Consider the following 21,764-nt stretch of genomic DNA (forward strand, 5'->3'; position numbering starts at 1 on the left):
TCATTAGCAAAGATGGTGAATTTACAATATTCTGTACAAAGATGTAGCTCATTAATGAAAACACAAGAAAGTAGGGGGCCCAGAATTGAGTCCTGAAGCACTGCACATGTGATGATAACCCATTCTGATGAGGTTGAGATATCTTTTAGACTATGCAATACAACTTTCTACTTTGTGTTAAGAAGGTATATGAATCCTTGCTGCACCAGTTTTACCTAGGTAACATAGCTTTGTATTTGGTGTCTGACACTGTCAGTGCTTTTGTCAGGTAGCAAAATACTCTGACCATATTCATTTTGTTATTGATAGACTCCAAAATGTTGGCAGCAAATGCAAATATTTCTTCTTCTGTTGATAACCCTTTCTGAAATCTGAACTGACATTAGCTGAAGATATTATGATTATTAAGGTGCCTGGCAATCCTGGTATGTATTAGTTTCTCTAAAAGTTCACAAAAACGTGTGAGTAGTGTGACTGTATAATAGCATCTTGCTCAAGTGATGTGTCAAAAATGTGATAAAGCATTTTGTTTACAAGCATAGGCATACCACTCAGGGTTGGTTCAAGCCTGTTTTTCCAGACAAGCATCTTATGGTGTGCAACCCCCCTTCCCCCTCCCCCCACACAACATTTTCGCTCATACCATTTCACCACTGCTAGTTTTTGCTACCAATTGTGATCCAAACTGTATACAAATCTTGCACATCAGTGCCCATAGTGCCCCCTCAGCCTCAAGTGGCTGCAATAATTATACAGAAATCTTACAGTTGCAGTGTCCCTGTTCCCCTCACATCTTGGCACCCGCAGTGGAGGCTTCTGTTGTTTGGACCATAAACTGGCACTGATTGAATTCTCCCTTCAAAGTCCCCTCTCCACCTACCCATGGAATCTGGAGGATAGACATTTTATCATATAATGAGTGGAAAACCATCAATTCTCTAAGATATAATAAGTTTTTCTGTCACCTACCAAAATTAGTTCTTGTTACATGGCATGTAACAAAATTGACTAACTCATTTGTATCAAAACTGATAATTTTAAGGCCCCAGCCACTGGTCCATCTTTCAGGAAAATTTTCCATGGACACCCATGCTTAAATGGCTACAACAGTATTTTAATAACTTGCTAGATATGTTAACGGTTCCAGTACCATTTTTACTTTTTGTAGACTTAACAATTTTCAGTTACCTGTATAGTGACTGTTTTTACTTGGATCTGTTGTACAATACTAGTACACTGCCATTCAGAAATTTCGTAGTCTGAATTATGGAACCTCGTGATACTAATTCTTTGTTACTGTAAAGAAATGTTTTTTGACTATATTAGCAACTGTTTTTGGATGATTAACGAGATGATCCTCATTCTTTTATTTCTATAATTTTCTATAAACTGCACTTTTTCTTGTTTCCTTCTTTACAAAGTTCTAAGTGGTTATCAGTTTATTGTTTGAGTTACTGATTTCTGCCTTCATGAATATGTTCTTTGTTGCATGTATGGTCTTATTAAGAATTCTATTGTTTGTAATGCCTAATCTTATTAGGGTCATTTGGTCTCTTGGCTGCAGCATAAAGCTTCCTTTTTGTTTTACAAGAAATTTTGATGCCCCCAGTAATCCAAGAATCTGCTCAGATAGCCTCGTGCTTCCAGGATGAGGTAGTATGCTGGGCCTGGATTGTATTTGCCCAGTTGATTAACAGCAGGGGTCAGTGTGCCAGCCAGCCTTGATGTGCTGGCCAGTAGATGAATACTGGGCTGGCTCCCATGTTTCGCCTTGAGTACATCCTATGCAAACAATTAATAACCTTTCACACACTTGCACACAAAGTTTCCTCTGTGTGTAAACAGAATGTGCGTACTGCTTCTGTTCTAGGGTGGGGGGAATAGGGGACTGATGACCCCTTGGGTCTCCTTAAACACTTACTCAATGTTAACTGATTTAAACATGTTTTCTGCAGTTAACTTTATGGGAAAGCTTTCTTCAAATATACTTACAATTTCATTAATAAGTGTATTAGATTTGGAGTTAATACTAACAGTAACATGTACAAGAGACCAGTCCACAAGCTGCAGTTGGTGATTTAAATTTTCCATGGTATTTTTGCTTATAAGCCTCAAGTTTTTCCAAATGAAATGTGCTTTTCCTTTCTGTTTACTTGTTTTATAGTTAAGAACAGGCCATCATGGTCAGAGAGGCAATTTAAAATATTATTCACAGTTAAATTATTGTATCTACCCTTATCTATAGCCATGTTATCTGGAACTGCTGTATGCTATTTGGAGAGCCTACCACTACTAGGAAATTGTAAGAGGACATCAGATATTCACTGTCTATTTTGTTTCTAATTGCTGTTAAGAATTTTACTTTGAAGTCACCCATTGCAATGAATCAGTTTTTCTACATAGGGGTGACAAGAGTGTTAACAGTGTGTCTCAGAAAAATGTTCAGATTTCCAGCAGGTTCCCTGTAAATTGCCATCACAATAACTATTGCACTAGCTGCCTTTACCTCAATACCACACACCTAAAATGAGCTGTTTCACACAGTATTTGATTAAATCTAGTGATTTGTACACTACATTATTTGTAACAAAAACTGTGACTCAACGTTTCCCATATTTGATCTACAATAATTAGCAGTGAACCAAAATTTTTGCTGTGTAATGCGTGAATTTTGTTGGTCATATGATGTTCAGATAAACATAATATATTAGATTCACTCGTATATTTTGTTGGAATACAGACAAAGTTTGAGTCCTGTTCACCTTTGCATTAACATGATTTTTTTTTTGTCACAACAGCAATTTCTCTGAGTACACTATTGTTAGTTCTGCTTTGGGTACCTGAGGCTCCATTTTGAATACGTGAGAGAGAAGTTTTACACACTTGGATGGCTTTTCTCTCTTGTGATTTACTATGAAAATGCTGAGTCTCTTTCCTAATATTGGGTCACATCAATTTTTGAAAATATAATATAATTGGATGAATAAAAATCTACTCACCAAGTGGCGGCAGAAGAAAACACATAAACGTTGTAGAAAAGTGCAAACTTTCAAAGCCAATGGCTCCTTCCTCTGGCAGAAGGTTTGAAGAGAAAGGAAGAAGGATGAGAGAAAAGGTTTAGTGATAGGGGGGAGTTAGAGAAAGTCATCGAAAACCTCAGGTCAGGGGAGAATTATTGGACAGAATGACAAGGAAAGATTGACTGTTGGGGACTGCACTTGACAAGATTAAAGGTGGAAGACAGGGGAATAAGAAATACAGAGTGTACAGACAAAATATTGTGCAAGAGTCAGTAAGAGTGGAAAGGTAAGTGCTTTATATATGGTAGACAGGTGGTTTGGGAGGGAGACAGTTCAGAAAATAAAATATATAGAAAACTGAAAGGGAACAAAGAAAAGGAATACTTACTGAAGAGAAATGTTGACACTGAAGAAATTAACGTACATTTAGGCCATGTGCTGTGTTGTAACACCAGTTCCCACCTGTAGGGCCATGAGAAACTGGTGTCAGGGGTTCTATCACATAGATTAACATCAATAATATTTTTTGTTGCTGTTGCTGGTTTAAGAATAACTGTTGTGTAGCAGTTAACTGTGTTACTCAGAAAAGTCTTATAACAAGGTTGTTATTGCTGTTCCTCAAAAATAATACAGTACATTTGTATTTGTGCTATACAATATATTTTTGTTGACAATTCCATTACTATGCACACTAAATGATATGCACAGTTTCTCACCATTCTTGTCTTCCCTAATGCTGGCTTTCAACTTCGTTTAATGTTTCTGTAGACAGGTTTAGCTTAGAAGTTCACTTCCACTTATCAGTTCTGACACTTCACTTACAGAAAGAATTTTAAATTTGTTTATAACTGCCAATTGTTCACTTTTTACCATCCCTGCCATAATTTTTCTGATCAAACATCTATTGTCATATCATATTTCAGTCTAGTCAATAGAGTTTTTATACAGAAAACAACAGGAATTTTGTTCAGTTAATGACTCACTCATTTCCTTTTTGAAGTTTGATTATACCACCACTCAATGCAATGGCGATTGGCTCATTTACCATCATGATTTGCTTCCTACATTTTACTTTTACAATTTTTTTTTTTTTTTTGTTTGCAATCGTATTGACCAACTAGGATCACGTTAACAACTTCAGTTCCTCTTCTTCCTTTGTTGTTGTTTCCTATTTTTCCAGTATTCCCTCATTTTCTCCCCATGAAGTCTCTTCCTTTCTTCTGTCCATGTTGTTCCTGATTTTTTATTTCTTCTGCTTTGAAAGCCTTCCAAATTTAGTATTTTGTTTTTAAAATGGTTTCTTTCTGCTATTTCTGATTCTTTGATGTTGTTTCTTTCAAGATCTTTTCTTACTTCTGTAATCCATGCTATTGTCGATTTCTTCTTCCAGAAATATAGGAGTATTTGTTTTATTAGTCTATTTCCATCCATTCGGTAGAGATGTCCAGAAAAGGTTAATCTTCGTTTGGCCATTACTTCAGATATTTTCTCTATATTTTTGTAGATCTCCTCATTACCTTTTATTTTCCAACCATCTGCAGTTTTCATTGCACCCATTATTTTTCTAATAACCCTTCTTTCCAGTACCTCTAGTTTGTCCGTCTTATAGTTCATCGTTAGGCTTTCAGATCCATATAAACATTCTGGTCGTACCACTGTGGTGTAGTGTTTTAGTTTTGTTTTTCTAGATATACATTTCTTGTTGTAAATATTTTTGGTCAAACCATATGCTCTTTCCATTTTGTTAATTGTTACATCTATTGCAGATTTTTCTAGTCCACTCTGATGTATAGTTTCTCCAAGATATTTAAATTTATTTACTCACTCTATTTTACCTGTTTGTGTTTCTATGTATTTTGGTGCATTTTTTATATTTGTCATGAATTTTGTTTTTTCAGCTGAAATTTTGAGACCAGTTCTGTTTGCTAATTTTTCCAGAATGTTTATTTGAGTAACTGCTTCTGTCAGGTTTTCTGAAAGTATTGCAAAATCATCCGCAAAAGCCAAGCAGTTTACCTTAATTCCATTTGTTTTCCTTCCTTACAATTATTATTTTCAGTTTTTGCAGGAACATGATTCATTTGCACATGTGTCTCCACCATCCAGTACTCCAATTTAATTGTAACTGTTTTATTTGTAGATATTTGGACAACATGGTTGTTTAGTAACAGTGATTGATATAAAATTAACTTAGTATTAAGAAAACAGTCTTAACCACGTTTTTTATTTATTTAGTGCTGACTGGTTTCAGCCCATCACAGGGGCCATCTTCAGGGCAAAGATAATGTGAAATTACAATATATATATCTTAGACAAAACTAATGACAACCATATTATAAGAGTGGATAACATAAATATAATATTTTACCCGCTGGTCGACTGCTGGTGGCATCACGTATACCAAGATGTGGCAGGAGACTGTAAATATTTTTTTTTTCTTTCCTTTATTGTATTTCAATTCCCCATCGGGGTGGGCTGGCAGCACCATATGCGCTGCTCTTCAGCCAATAGACATGAAACATACAAAAGAAGACATTTACAAATAACATAAAGGAGAAAACATGGTGTGCATAGAGATAAAAAAAGGGGGAACGTTATGGAAGACAGTAGTCAAAAAGGGGTGACTGTAAAATGGAGATAAAAATCGTAAAAAAGCAGTGCACACAAACAAATCACACACTGGGACAGTTAAAAGAACACAAGGCGGAGTACAACCAGAGCACAAAAGAACCGACGGATGGTGTAGCACATAACAATCACTGACAGGAACGCTATGTACAAGTCCAGCACACAATTAAAATCACACCTCTTGATGCACAGGACAACAGCACCAAACACAACACTGACGTAGCACACTGATGACGATGAGCAAAATGGAGGATCTGCCAGGTGCAAGGAGGGAGGGGAAGAGGGGGGGGGGGGAGGAAATGGACAGGAGGCGCGCCAAAGAGGGCCTGGGAGGGAAGGACGTGGGAGGGAAAGAGGCGAGAATGGGGTGCAGGGACTTTGGTGGGGGGAGGAAAATCCGCTCTGGGAGAAGGAGGGGAGAAGAAAAGGGGGCCCCTGGGGAGGAGGGGAACGAGACCAGGTTACAGTTGGAAGGAAGGGTATATGTCACAGCGAAGTTCAACATCCAGGAGGGGGGGGGGGGGGGGTGAGGTGCCGGAAATTGCCCTAATGAAGGAGATGGTGGGTGTGGAGGTGGAGATAGGGAGGGATACAGTGATAGAGGTGCAGCAACTGGCAGGGGCAGAGAGGATGGAGGAAACCAGGAGGTAGGGGGATGAAGCCTGCGGACAGTGTAAAGGATGCGAAGATGTTGGAGGCAAAGGAGGAGGTGCGGGAAGGGGATGACATCATATAGGAGCCATGTGGGGGAAGGAAGGCGGATACAGAAGGCAAGGTGGTGTGCATGACGTTCAAGGATTTGGAGGGCCTTGTAAAAGTGGGTGGGTGCAGAGATCCAGGCAACGCTGGCATAACAGAGGATAGGACGGATGAGGAATTTGTAGGTGTGGAGGATGGTAGAAGGATGCAGTCCCCATGTCTGGACAGACAGGAGTTTCAGGAGGCGGAGGTGAGAATGGGCTTTCTGCTGGGTGGTCAGGAGGTAAGAAGAATTTACCTTATGCCTGGGTTTATGTAGCAAGCTATGAGTACATGAGCGTAAGCAGCGCCTCCAGCGGTCACCGATGGTAGACATTTAGGCTTAAAAATTGAAGTATAAATACATTCTGTGTTAAGTTTACATTTAAAGAAACCGTGTTCATTTTAAAAAACATTGTTATATAAATAAACATAAAAAAGTATGTGAAACAACTTTTCAATGTCAAACTTACAAAAGAATGTTAGTAAGTTACCTTATCTTCATTCGTAATATACTATGGGGAAAGGAAACAACTTCCTGTCTGTATTCTATTTACTATGTGCTTATTTATATCCTATTTCTATTATTTAATAACATAACAAGTAGAAGTGTGTCTACGTGTAATCGTATATACAGAGCCCTCTAGTCCAGGTAATACGGACGCAGTTGCCATGGCGGCAGCCACAACGTGGCTGTCCTCTCCACTGTGATGTTATCTGTGGCCTAGTCCAGGTCCTACGAATCCTGTTGTCATGGCAGCAGTGCAATATTGCTGCCCCCTTTGTAACACTGCTGTCTGTCACCTAGGCAACAATAGGATCAATACCACACTTCGGAGGGAATCCGTCATCGTAGTGCAGAAGATACTGGCAGTCCACACTGTGTATAGAGGCGTCCACCCAAAACTACAAACATTTTGTCTTTATATATAATATGAATGTATAAACGATATCTAGTGAGTGACAATGTATTGATTTTTATTTTAACGGATGTCGGTTGTCATATTCCTGTTAGTTGCATAAAAGAAAATATGTAGTTGTCAAACTATACATTATGCTGAGAGAAGTATAAGCTATGTTCATTACTGTTTTATGGTATGGATATCATCATTAGGACACCCTCGCACTGTGTGCCACGTAGGATTATGATAAAGCTATGTAAAACTTAAAGAAAATGTCTTAAGGTCATAGTTAGATGTCATGTAACTAGAAAATTTATGGACGTCAGTTACAAAGAAATACATAATGGTAATCGTCATATATATAATAGAGGGAAATATTCCATGTGGGAAAAATATATCTAAAAACAAAGATTGTGTAACTTACCAAATGAAAGTGTTGGTACGTTGATAGAGACAATAACAAACACTCACACAAATTTCAAGCTTTGGCAACCCAGGGTTGCTTCATTAGGAAAAAGGGAAGGAGAGGGAAAGACGAAAGGATGTGGGTTCCCTCTTTCCTGATGAAGCAATCTTGGGTTGCGGAAGTTTGAAATTTGTGTGTGTGTTTGTGTGCTTTTTATTGTCTCCTATCAACATACCAACGCTTTCGTTTGGTAAGTTACAGCATTTTTGTTTTTAGATATATTTTTCCCACATGGAATGTTGACCATATAATACAGAGAAACATTCCATGTGGGAAAAATATGTCTGCCTGTGTCTGTATATGTGCAGATGGATATGTATGTGTGTGTGTGTGTGTGTGTGTGTGTGTGTGTGTGTGTGTGTGTGTGTGTGTGCGCGCGAGTGTATACCTGTCCTATTTCTCCCCCTAAGGTAAGTCTTTCCGCTCCCGGGATTGGAATGACTCCTTACCCTCTCCCTTAAAACCCACATCCTTTTGTCTTTCCCTCTCCTTCCCTCTTTCCTGATGAAGCAACTGTTGGTTGTGAAAGCTTGAATTTTGTGTGTATGTTTGTGTATCTATCAACCTGCCAGCACTTTCGTTTGGTAAGTCAAATCATCTTTGTTTTTAGATATATTTTTTCCCACGTGGAATGTTTCCCTCTATTGTATTCATATATATATCTCCTCTTCCCGTTACCCACCAGGCCTCAACCTCCGCTAATTTCAAATTGCCACCCCCGTACATCACTTGTCACTCAACAACATCTTTGCCTCTGTACTTCTGCCTCGACTGATATCTCTGCCCAAACTCTTTGCCTTTACATATGTCTGCTTCTTCAACTTTTGTGGTCCTGTCCTCCTCAGTTGCGCGTAATACTACGGTATATTGATAATTTTCACTTATGGACCGTCTGACAGCAACTGAATAAAACACAATTTTAGTGCCATACGCGTTTCGCCTTTATTTTCTGCAAGGCATCATCAGTGACCTGGAATATGTACATATGTTAGCTATTTTATTTACATTTTTGTCACTGTGCCTATAGGTTATAAACAGTTCTAGTGGTTGGTATTTCCTATTAAGTAGTAATGTTTTGAACTGTACTTACAGGTTGCGTAGACAGTTTCTTACATATTACGCTCCTGTTGCATTTTTGGTGTTGTTGTTCTTCCTATGAGCGCCAATTTTCTGTTTTTTCCGCATTCCACAGCACTAAGCACTGAGCGCTTGTTTTAATGCAATGTTTTGGTTTCTGTTGCCGACTGTCAAATGTTTTTGCCAAAGATCGAATATTACTGCCAAACTTATGAGTGTAACTATTGAAGTATCTGTGGTCTGTTCGTGTATGCATTTGTGTGTGTGTGTGTGTGTGTGTGTGTGTGTGTGTGAGTGAGTGTTTTTTGGTGTCGTATTAATTTAATTTAATTTAATTTTATTGTATTTATTTATTTATTTTTGTTTTTGTCCTGTGTATGTGTGTGCGTTTTGGTGTAATATATATTTTTTTGTGCTGTGTGTGTGTGTGTGTGTCTGTCTGTATTTTGGTGTTATGTAATTTTTTTTTTTTTGAGGGGGGCTTTGTGTGTGTGTTATATATATATATATATATATATATATATATATATATATATATATATATATATATATATATATATATATATATATATATATATATATATACACATCTAAAAAGAAAGATGATGAGACTTACCAAACAAAAGCGCTGGCAGGTCGATAGACACACAAACAAACACAAATATACACACAAAATTCAAGCTTTCGCAACAAACTGTTGCCTCATCAGGAAAGAGGGAAGGAGAGGGAAAGACGAAAGGATGTGGGTTTTAAGGGAGAGGGTAAGGAGTCATTCCAATCCCGGGAGCGGAAAGACTTACCTTAGGGGGAAAAAAGGACAGGTATACACTCGCACACACACACATATCCATCCACACATACAGACACAAGCAGACATATTTAAAGACAAAGAGTTTGGGCAGAGATGTCAGTCGAGGTGGAAGAGTAGAGGCAAAGAAGTTGTTGAGAGACAGGTGAGGTATGAGTGGCGGCAACTTGAAATTAGCGGAGATTGAGGCCTGGCGGATAACGAGAAGAGAGGATATACTGAAGGGCAAGTTCCCATCTCCGGAGTTCGGATAGGTTGGTGTTGGTGGGAAGTATCCAGATAACCCGGACGGTGTAACACTGTGCCAAGATGTGCTGGCTGTGCACCAAGGCATGTTTAGCCACAGGGTGATCCTCATTACCAACAAACACTGTCTGCCTGTGTCCATTCATGCGAATGGACAGTTTGTTGCTGGTCATTCCCACATAGAATGCATCACAGTGTAGGCAGGTCAGTTGGTAAATCACATGGGTGCTTTCACACGTGGCTCTGCCTTTGATCGTGTACACCTTCCGGGTTACAGGACTGGAGTAGGTGGTGGTGGGAGGGTGCATGGGACAGGTTTTGCACCGGGGGCGGTTACAAGGATAGGAGCCAGAGGGTAGGGAAGGTGGTTTGGGGATTTCATAGGGATGAACTAACAGGTTACGAAGGTTAGGTGGACGGCGGAAAGACACTCTTGGCGGAGTGGGGAGGATTTCATGAAGGATGGATCTCATTTCAGGGCAGGATTTGAGGAAGTCGTATCCCTGCTGGAGAGCCACATTCAGAGTCTGGTCCAGTCCCGGAAAGTATCCTGTCACAAGTGGGGCACTTTTGTGGTTCTTCTGTGGGGGATTCTGGGTTTGAGGGGATGAGGAAGTGGCTCTGGTTATTTGCTTCTGTACCAGGCCGGGAGGGTAGTTGCGGGATGCATACAAGATACAAAGAACATATCAGATGTTGGAAGTATGAAACAAACCATTCCACATTTGCAGAGCATTTAAAACACTACAACCATCATCCTACAAACATGGAACAAGAAATGAAAAGAATGAGAATAAGCAACCATGACAAACATCTTATACAAGTGCAAGAAAACTTCCACATCCAGAAAGCCATAGCAGAAAACAAACATGTGATAAATGAACAAACACACATCAACACAGGCTCCCTACTACACTTAATAAAGGAAATGATAACATAATATATATATATATATATATATAACACACACACACACACACACACACACAAAGCCCCCCTCCAAAAAAAAAAATTACATAACACCAAAATACAGACAGACAGACACACACACACACAGCACAAAAAAATATATATTACACCAAAACACACACACACACACACACACATACACAGGACAAAAACAAAAATAAATAAATAAATACAATAAAATTAAATTAAATTAAATTAATACGACACCAAAAAACACTCACTCACACACACACACACACACACACACACACACACAAATGCATACACGAACAGACCACAGATACTTCAATAGTTACACTCATAAGTTTGGCAGTAATATTCGATCTTTGGCAAAAACATTTGACAGTCGGCAACAGAAACCAAAACATTGCATTAAAACAAGCGCTCAGTGCTTAGTGCTGTGGAATGCGGAAAAACAGAAAATTGGCGCTCATAGGAAGAAGAACAACACCAAAAATGCAACAGGAGCGTAATATGTAAGAAACTGTCTACGCAACCTGTAAGTACAGTTCAAAACATTACTACTTAATAGGAAATACCAACCACTAGAACTGTTTATAACCTATAGGCACAGTGACAAAAATGTAAATAAAATAGCTAACATATGTACATATTCCAGGCCACTGATGATGCCTTGCAGAAAATAAAGGCGAAACGCGTATGGCACTAAAATTGTGTTTTATTCAGTTGCTGTCAGACGGTCCATAAGTGAAAATTATCAATATACCGTAATATGTCTGCTTGTGTCTGTATATGTGTGGTAGGATATGTGTGTGTGTGCGAATGTATACCTGTCCCTTTTTCCCCCTAAGGTAAGTCTTTCCGCTCCCGGGATTGGAATGACTCCTTACCCTCTCACTTAAAACCCACATCCTTTTCTCTTTACCTCTACTTCCCTCTTTCCTGATGAAGCAATCGTGGGTTGCGAAAGCTTGAATTTTGTGTGCGTGTTTGTGTTTGTTTGTGTGTCTATCAACATACCAACACTTTCGTTTGGTAAGACACATCATTTTTGTTTTTAGATATATTTTTGCCACGTGGAATGTTTCCCTCTATATATATATCCACATCCTTTCGTCTTTCCCTCTCCTTCCCTCTTTCTTGATGAGGCAACAGTTTGTTGCGAAAGCTTGAATTTTGTGTGTTTGTTTGTGTTAGTTTGTGTGTCTATCAACCTGCCAGCGTTTCGTATATATAGAGGGAAACATTCCACGTGGGAAAAATATATCTAAAAACAAAGATGATGTGACTTACCGAACGAAAGCACTGGCAGGTCGATAGACACACAAACAAACACAAACACACACACAAAATTCAAGCTTTCGCAACAAACTGTTGCCTCATCAGGAAAGAGGGGAAGGAGAGGGAAAGACGAAAGGATGTGGGTTTTAAGGGAGAGGGTAAGGAGTGATTCCAATCCCGGGAGCGGAAAGACTTACCTTAGGGGGAAAAAAGGACAGGTATACACTCGCACACACGCACATATCCATCCACACATATACAGACACAAGCAGACATATTTAGAGACAAAGGGTTTGGGCAGAGATGTCAGTCGAGGCGGAAGTGAAGAGGCAAAGATGATGTTGAATGACAGGTGAGGTATGAGTGGCGGCAACTTGAAATTAGCGGAGATTGAGGCCTGGTGGGTAACGGGAAGAGAGGATATATTGAAGTGCAAGTTCCCATCTCCGGAGTTCGGATAGGTTGGTGTTAGTGGGAAGTATCCAGATAACCCGGATGGTGTAACACTGTGCCAAGATGTGCTGGCCGTGCACCAAGGCATGTTTAGCCACAGGGTGATCCTCATTACCAACAAACACTGTCTGCCTGTGTCCATTCATGCGAATGGACAGTTTGTTGCTGGTCATTCCCACATAGAATGCATCACAGTGTAGGCAGGTCAGTTGGTAAATCACATGGGTGCTTTCACATGTGGCTCTGCCTTTGATCGTGTACACGTTCCGGGTTACAGGACTGGAGTAGGTGGTGGTGGGAGGGTGCATGGGACAGGTTTTACACCGGGGGCAGTTACAAGGATAGGAGCCAGAGGGTAGGGAAGGTGGTTTGGGGATTTCATAGGGATGAACTAACAGGTTACGAAGGTTAGGTGGACGGCGGAAAGACACTCTTGGTGGAGTGGGGAGGATTTCATGAAGGATGGATCTCATTTCAGGGCAGGATTTGAGGAAGTCGTATCCCTGCTGGAGAGCCACATTCAGAGTCTGGTCCAGTCCTGGAAAGTATCCTGTCACAAGTGGGGCACTTTTGTGGGTCTTCTGTGGGGGATTCTGGGTTTGAGGGGATGAGGAAGTGGCTCTGGTTATTTGCTTCTGTACCAGGTCGGGAGGGTAGTTGCGAGATGCGAAAGCTGTTGTCAGGTTGTTGGTGTAATGGTTCAGGGATTCTGGACTGGAGCAGATTCGTTTGCCACGAAGACCTAGGCTGTAGGGAAGGGACCGTTTGATGTGGAATGGGTGGCAGCTGTCATAATGCAGGTACTGTTGCTTGTTGGTGGGTTTGATGTGGACGGACGTGTGAAGCTGGCCATTGGACAGGTGGAGGTCAGCGTCAAGGAAAGTGGCATGGGATTTGGAGTAGGACCAGGTGAATCTGATGGAACCAAAGGAATTGAGGTTGGAGAGGAAATTCTGAAGTTCTTCTTCACTGTGAGTCCAGATCATGAAGATGTCATCAATAAATCTGTACCAAACTTTGGGTTGGCAGGCCTGGGTAACCAAGAAGGTTTCCTCTAAGCGACCCATGAATAGGTTGGCATACGAGGGGGCCATCCTGGTACCCATGGCTGTTCCCTTTAATTGTTGGTATGTCTGGCCTTCAAAAGTAAAGAAGTTGTGGGTCAAGATGAAGCTGGCTAAGGTGATGAGGAAAGAGGTTTTAGGTAGGGTGGCAGGTGATCGGCGTGAAAGGAAGTGCTCCATAGCAGCGAGGCCCTGGACGTGCGGAATATTTGTGTATAAGGAAGTGGCATCAATGGTTACAAGGATGGTTTCCGGGGGTAACAGATTGGGTAAGGATTCCAGGCGTTCGAGAAAGTGGTTGGTGTCTTTGATGAAGGATGGGAGACTGCATGTAATGGGTTGAAGGTGTTGATCTACGTAGGCAGAGATACGTTCTGCGGGGGCTTGGTAACCAGCTACAATGGGGCGGCCGGGATGATTGGCTTTGTGGATTTTAGGAAGAAGGTAGAAGGTAGGGGTGCGGGGTGTCGGTGGGGTCAGGAGGTTGATGGAGTCAGGTGAAAGGTTTTGCTTGGGGCCTAAGGTTCTGAGGATTCCTTGAAGCTCCGCCTGGACATCGGGAAATTGGTTACCTTAGCAAACTTTGTATGTGGTGTTGTCTGAAAGCTGACGCAGTCCCTCATCCACATACTCCCGACGATCAAGTACCACGGTCGTGGAACCCTTGTCCGCCGGAAGAATGACGATGGATCGGTCAGCCTTCAGATCACGGATAGCCTGGGCTTCAGCAGTGGTGATGTTGGGAGTAGGATTAAGGGTTTTTGAGAAGGATATATATAATAGAGGGAAACATTCCACGTGGGAAAAATATATCTTAAAATATATTTGGTCTTTAAATATGTCTGCTTGTGTCTGTATATGTGTGGATGGATATGTGTGTGTGTGTGCGAGTGTATACCCGTCCTTTTTTCCCCCTAAGGTAAGTCTTTCCGTTCCCGGGATTGGAATGACTCCTTACCCTCTCCCTTAAAACCCACATCCTTTCGTCTTTCCCTCTCCTTCCCTCTTTCCTGATGAGGCAACAGTTTGTTGTGAAAGCTTGAATTTTGTGTGTATGTTTGTGTTTGTTTGTGTGTCTATCGACGTGCCAGCGCTTTCGTTTGGTAAGTCACATCAGATACAAAGTGCTGGCAGGTCAACAGACACACAAACAAACACAAACATACACACAGAATTCAAGCTTTCGCAACAAACTGTTGCCTCATCAGGAAAGAGGGAAGGAGAGGGAAAGATGAAAGGATGTGGGTTTTAAGGGAGAGGGTAAGGAGTCATTCCAATCCCGGGAGCGGAAAGACTTACCTTAGGGGGAGAAATAGGACTGGTATACACTCGCGCGCACACACACACGTATCCATCCGCACATATACAGACACAAGCAGACATATGTAAAGGCAAAGAGTTTGGGTATAGACATCACTTGAGGCGGAAGTAGAGAGGCAAAGATGTTATTGAATGACAGGTGAGGTATTAGTGCCGGAAACTTGAAATTAGCGGATGTTGAGGCCTGGTGGGTAACGGGAAGAGAGGATATATTGAAGGGCAAGTTCCCATCTCTGGAGTTCTGATAGGTTGTTGTCAGTGGGAAGTATCAGATAACCCGGACGGTGTTACACTGTGCCAAGATGTGCTGGCCGTGCACCAAGGCATGTTTAGCCACAGGGTGATCCTCATTACCAACAAACACTGTCTGCCTGTGTCCGTTCATGTAAATGGACTTTTTGTTGCTGGTCATTCCCACATAGAAAGCTTCACAGTGCAGGCAGGTCAGTTGGTAAATCATGTGGGTGCTGTCACACGTGGCTCTGCCTTTGATCGTGTACACCTTCCGGGTTACAGGACTGGAGTAGGTGCATGGGACAGGTTTTACTCCGGGGGCGGTTACAAGGGTAGGAGCCAGAGGGTAGGGAAGGTGGTTTGTGGATTTCATACGGATGAACCAAGAGGTTACGAAGGTTAGGTGGACGGCGGAAAGACACTCTTGTTGGAGTGGGGAGGATTTCGTGAAGGATGGATCTCATTTCAGGGCTGGATTTGAGGAAGTCGTATCCCTTCTGGAGAGCCACATTCAGAATCTGATCCAGTCTCAGAAAGTATCCTGTCACAAGTGGGGCACTTTTGTGATTCTTCTGTGGGAGGTTCTGGGTTTGGGGGGATGAGGAAGTGGCTCTGGTTATTTGCTTCTGTACCAGGTCGGGAGGGTAGTTGCGGGCTGCGAAAGCTGTTGTCAGGTTGTTGGTGTAATGGTTCAGGGATTCAGGACTGGAGCAGATTCGTTTGCCACGAAGACCTAGGCTGTAGGGAAGGGACCGTTTGATATGGAAGGGTGGCAGCTATCATAATGGAGGTACTGTTGCTTGTTGGTGTGTTTGATGTGGACGGATGTGTGAAGCTGGCCATTGGACAGATGGAGGTCAACGTTGAGGAAAGTGGCATGGGATTTGGAGTAGGACCAGGTGAATCTGATGGAACCAAAGGAGTTGAGGTTGGAGAGGAAATTCTGGAGTTCTTCTTCACTGTGAGTCCAGATCATGAAGATGTCATCAGTAAATCTGTACCAAACTTTGGGTTGGCAGTCCTGGGTAACCAAGAAGGCTTCCTCTAAGCGACCCATAAATAGGTTGGCATACGAGGGGGCCATCCTGGTACCCATGGCTGTTCCCTTTAATTGTTGGTATGTCTGGCCTTCAAAAGTGAAGAAGTTGTGAGCTAGGATGAAGCTGGCTAAGGTAATGAGGAAAGAGGTTTTAGGTAGGTGGCAGGTGATGGGCATGAAAGGAAGTGCTCCATCGCAGCGAGGCCCTGGACATGTGGGATATTTGTGTATAAGGAAGTGGCATCAATGGTTACAAGGATGGTTTCCGGGGGTAACAGATTGAGTAAGGATTCCAGGCTTTCGAGAAAGTGGTTGGTGTCTTTGAAGAAGGATGGGAGACTGCATGTAATGGGTTGAAGGTGTTGATCTACGTAGGCAGAGATATGTTCTGTAACAGTTTCTAGACTCCCAGTTTGGTGAGTATCCTACTTTCGGAATCTTCTATACTATGTCTTAAACTATTGCCAGGGGTGTTTGAGGAGAAAGCCATTGTGATGTCTGAGTTTCTAAAAAGTCTATTCACTTTATCAGATATGTTACCCATATATTGCATTTTCGAAAAAATCCTCTTCTCGGATCGCTGAGGTTGACTTGCATGTATTTTACGTAGTAGTTAGGCGCACTACGAATGTAGTGGTGTGGACATGTTGGGAATGTGGATGTCACGGGGAGCATGCAAGGGATAAGTCCCTGCAGTCTCACTATCCTCTGTGCCCGCGGTGGCTCAGATGGATAGAGCGTCTGCCATGTAAGCAGGAGATCCCGGGTTCGAGTCCCGGTCGGGGCACACATTTTCAACATGTCCCCAATGAAGTACATCAACGCCTGTTTGCAGCTAGGGTGTCCATTTAATTATCATTTCATTTCTAGCAAAGCTGCATGGTCATCCACGGTAACTGTTCTTTCGGGAACAGATACTACCGTCATACCATTGACCTTCTTGTGCGAATGCACACGCTATGCCCGAACTCGTACGGGACTTGGTAGATTAATCTGCCACGATTAGTGAGTATGATGGGCAAACATCTATTAGGCGCACTACGAATGTAGTGGTGTGGACATGTTGGGAATGTGGATCTCACGGGGAGCGTGCAAGGGATAAGTCCCTGCAGTCTCACTATCCTCTGTGCCCGCGGTGGCTCAGATGGATAGAGCGTCTGCCATGTAAGCAGCAGATCCCGGGTTCAAGTCCCGGTCGGGGCACACATTTTCAACATGTCCCCAATGAAGTACATCAATGCCTGTTTGCAGCTAGGGTGTCCATTTAATTATCATTTCATACGTAGTAGTGTCTCTACTCTAGTTGATTCATATTCATTAGTTATCACTATTTGCTTCAATATATTAATTTCTTACTTTCTTTGATCTGGTGCTAGTGGTATTGTATTCAGTCTATTTAATATGGAAAAGAAGAAAGCTCTTTTATATCTGTTAGGATGGCATGATCTAGCATGAATAATAGCATCTCTTGTGGTAGGTTTTCTACAGATACAAAACATATGTTGTCCATTAACATTGGAGATGGTGAGGTCCAAATAATTTATAGTCTTTTGTTGTTCATGTTCGACTGTAAAACTAATTTTCAGGCGTATATCATTCAGCATATTCATCAGATTATTTATTTCATCCATCGTATCATCAAATAATATTAAAATATCAACAACATATCATTTGTAGTATATATGTGTGGATGGTCTCTAAAAAATCTGACTTCCTTATTATTGACAAAGATGTCGGCTATGGTTCTTGGTAATGAGTTGCCCATAGCTAGGCCATACTTTTGTTGCTATATTTGATTGTTAGAGGAATAGTCATTGAAACCTAATGTAACCTCAAGGAGGTCAATTCGCTATGATTAAGCATGTTATGACGCAACAAATTTTCTCTAATTATTTCAATTGTTTCTGTCACCAGGATGTTGGTGTATAAGTTTTTAATATCTAATGTAGCAAATCTAGCATTTATTGTTATAGCAACATTATGTATACTTGTTGCAACTTCATAACTATTTTTGACAGAAAAGTTTTTTTCATATATATATAAAATAGAATACAGACAGGAAATTGTTTCCTGCCCCGTAGTATATTGCGAATGAAGATAAGGTAACTTACTAACATTCTTTTATAAATTTGACATTGAAAAGTTGTTTCACATACTTTTTTATATTTTTTTATTAAACAGTGTTTTTTTAAAAATGAACATGATTTCTTTAAATTGTAAACTTCACACAAAATGTATTTATACTTCAATTTTTAAGCCTAGATGTCTACCATTGGTCACCGCTGGAGGCGTGCTTATGCTCATGTGCTCATAGCTTGCTATATAAACCCAGGCATAAGGTAGATTCTTTACAGTCTCCTGCCACACCTTGGTAGGCATGATGCCACCAGCAGTCGAACAGTGGGTAAAACATAATATTTACGTTATCCACTCTTATAAGATGGTTGTCATTAGTTTTGTCTAAGATATATATTGTAATTTCATAGTACGTCTGCCCTGAAAATGGCCCCTGTGATAGGCTGAAACTGGTCGGCACTAAATAAATAAAAAACGCTATTAAGAGTGTTTTCTTAATACTATGTTTGTTTTATTTGTGTTTATGATTACTCTTGCACAGATATTTTTTCAGAATTATTTATGTCACTGTAATTAAATAAATGAATAAAGACAAAGAGCAAATTTTGAAACTATTGGGACTGGGCAGTTACACACATAACACTTGATACATGCTAGAAATCTCTTATGCGTTACACTTTGAGTTGTAACAATACTATGAAAAAGAAATATGCTACTCACCAAACAACAGAGATGCTGACTTGCAGATTGGCACAACAAAAAGACTGTCACAAATAGAACTTGGGTCAACAAAGTTTCCTCCATCGATCGTAAGAGTCCATGAAGATACAGAAAATGGCATGATATCTGTAGCTCCAGTTGTTGTGCATTGTGTATGGATGGCACTGAATAAATTTTCTCCAGTTTCATATAGTGGAGATGCTATATCACAGCATCTCAGTTTCTTCATAGACTCTTACAATTGATGGAGGAAACTTGTTGACCCAAGTTCTATTTGTAACAGTCTTTTTGTTGTGCATATCTGCGAGTCCGCATCTCCGCTGTATGGTGAGCAGCATCTTTCCTTTTCATAATGTTGTTACATTCCATCATTGATTTTCCATTGTTCGACACTTAGAATTGTGCTATTTTAACACATGCAAATACAGTAGTGTTTCCGAATAAGTAGTTTGTACAGCCATTATTTTCATAAAACACATTTTGTTGTTGCTAGATATGTGGGCTGTTACTCTTGCACAGATATTTCCTCAGAATTTTTTATGTCACTATAATTAAATAAATGAATAAAGACCTAGAGCAGATTTTGAAATTTTTGGGACTAACAGTTATCATACTGATCACATGTAACACTTAACACATGTTGGAACTCAAAAGTGTTTCTGCTTAAGTAGTTTGTACAACCTTAATTTTCATAAAACACTTTTTATTGTTGCTAGCTCCATGGGCTCGAGGGAGCTAATCCTAGTCAACCATTCAGTTTTACTGTGGATGCTACCCGCACTGGAGGTCTTGGAAATATCTGCTTGGATATAGTGTCAGGTGGTCGGTCTGTACCACATAGAATTGAAAACCTTGGAAATTCTATCTACAGAGTTTCATTTGTACCACAACAAGCTGGCAAGCATCGAATATATGTTTATTTCAATGGAATAGATGTTAAAGGTAAAGATATAAGATTTTTAACTGTTAAATTATGTGAAAACTTTTTTATTCTGTATTCATAGAAAATTCATCTTCCAGTTCCTATTAATCACTTGATACTTATCTCATATTTCATTTTTTCATTTAGATATCAACCTTTTGTTATTGTTGCACGTTGTGTCTCTTTATGTCTCTCTTGTGAAACCTTTTCTTGGAGAACTATCATTTTTGTAGACCCAGTATTATTACAGACTACATGCCGTGTGAAATTTGTGAAAGCTTGGTGTAAACTGAGATAACTCTGGTTGTTTGATCCTATATTAAATATGAAAATGTAGCAGGAAAAAAGGAGTAAAGACACATAAAAATGAGATTGACAGAAAGTGTGGAATGTCTTAGCACAAAGAGCTAGAAAACAAATGTAAGGTTGTAGAAGCATACATAACTAGGGAAAAGATAGATACCACCTGTAGAAAAATCAAAGAGATCTTTGGGGAGAAAAGGAGCATCTCTTTCAATGTCAAGAGTTCAGACTACAATCCTGTACTAAGCAAAGAAGGGAACGTTAAAAGGGGAAAGGAATATGTAGAGGGCTACTCAACACATAGGGGAGGTGTTGAGTCGCAACAGGCGTAATAAAAAGAACACACATTACACAAGCACAATGCACACACACGTGGCCACTGTCTTCAATCACTGTAGCCTGACTGTGAACTTGAACTGTGTCTGATGTGAGCAGCAATTCGGGATGGGTGGTGGGGGTAAGAAGGAATCATCAGGCAAGTAGGCAGAGGGATAACAGGGTAGGAGTAGGGCAAGGTGTTGTACTGCCTGTGTGAGCATGCAGGGACGTGGTGCAGCCAGGATAGGGCCACTGAATGCAGAGCCTGGACATTGTGCTGTGGGAAGGAAGGAGAGAGGAGTAAAGATTGGAAAAACGCTAGTGGGAGCAGGGAAGGGATAGTTAGGTGGAGGATTGGGACAAGCGAATGTCGTCACCCAGGGGGTTGCAGGGAACAGAGGATGTGTTGTAGGCAGAATTACCACCTGCACAGTCGAGGAAAGCTGGGTAGGAAGGATGTTGATGGCATAGGCTGTGAAGCAGTCATTGAAGTGAAGTGCATCATGTTTGGCAACATGTTCAGCAATTGGGTGGTTCAGATGTCATTCATGCAGACAGACAAATTTTTGTTGTCATGCCCATGTAGAAGGGCAGCAAAGCAGTCGCAACTTAGTTTGTAGATCACATGGCTGCTGTCTTTCACGGGATATGAGATGTCTGTAACAGGATTAAAGTGGGTGGTAGGTGGTAACGAGGAGAAGGAGGGTGGTGATGTATGGAACAGGTCTGCATCTTACACTATTACAGGGATATGAGCCCTGAAGCAAGTGGTTGTGAGCAGTGGCGGAGCAGAGGCAGACAAAGGAGTTTTAGGAGTGTAATTTCACTCTACAAAGACCACAGTGAGACCTTTAGAATATTTTATGTGGCAACCTTGGGTGGCTAGGCTGTATGAAAGGGACTTATTGGTATGGAATGGGTGGCAGTTGATGTGGTGGAGATATTGTTGGTGGTTGGTAGCCTCTCTCTGTGGGTGCGCAGTAACTGGCTAGAATGGGGCATCCTGGGTGTCTGGATTTATGTACTTCAGGAAGCATGTAGTCTGTTGGAGCCTGGGGAGTTGTAAGTGTGAGGGGAGATATGGAGCCAGAGGAGAAGTTGTGGAATGCACATAAGAATTTGAGGAGGGACGGGAGATCCTGCTGGATTTCTGGACTTGGATGAGTGTGACAGCTGGTGGAGTCCCTTCACCAGGTGATTCCGGTGATTCACAACCACA

General features: G+C 41.0%; 1 protein-coding gene and 1 non-coding gene across 2 annotated transcripts in view; both read left to right on the forward strand.

The window, feature by feature from the left end:
* LOC126237535 (filamin-A) overlaps positions 1-21,764 on the forward strand; it is a 914,413-nt gene that overhangs the window by 374,031 nt on the left and 518,618 nt on the right. The window contains exon 10 of the mRNA XM_049947718.1: positions 19,719-19,944. Coding sequence (XP_049803675.1) covers positions 19,719-19,944 — 226 coding nt within the window. The remainder of the gene's footprint in view (positions 1-19,718; positions 19,945-21,764) is intronic.
* On the forward strand, positions 16,919-16,993 carry Trnat-ugu (transfer RNA threonine (anticodon UGU)). The gene has a single exon. It is a non-coding gene; the product is annotated as a tRNA-Thr (tRNA).

The sequence above is a fragment of the Schistocerca nitens genome, chromosome 2 (assembly GCF_023898315.1).
Source record: "Schistocerca nitens isolate TAMUIC-IGC-003100 chromosome 2, iqSchNite1.1, whole genome shotgun sequence".
NCBI classification, from domain to species: Eukaryota; Metazoa; Arthropoda; class Insecta; order Orthoptera; family Acrididae; genus Schistocerca; species Schistocerca nitens.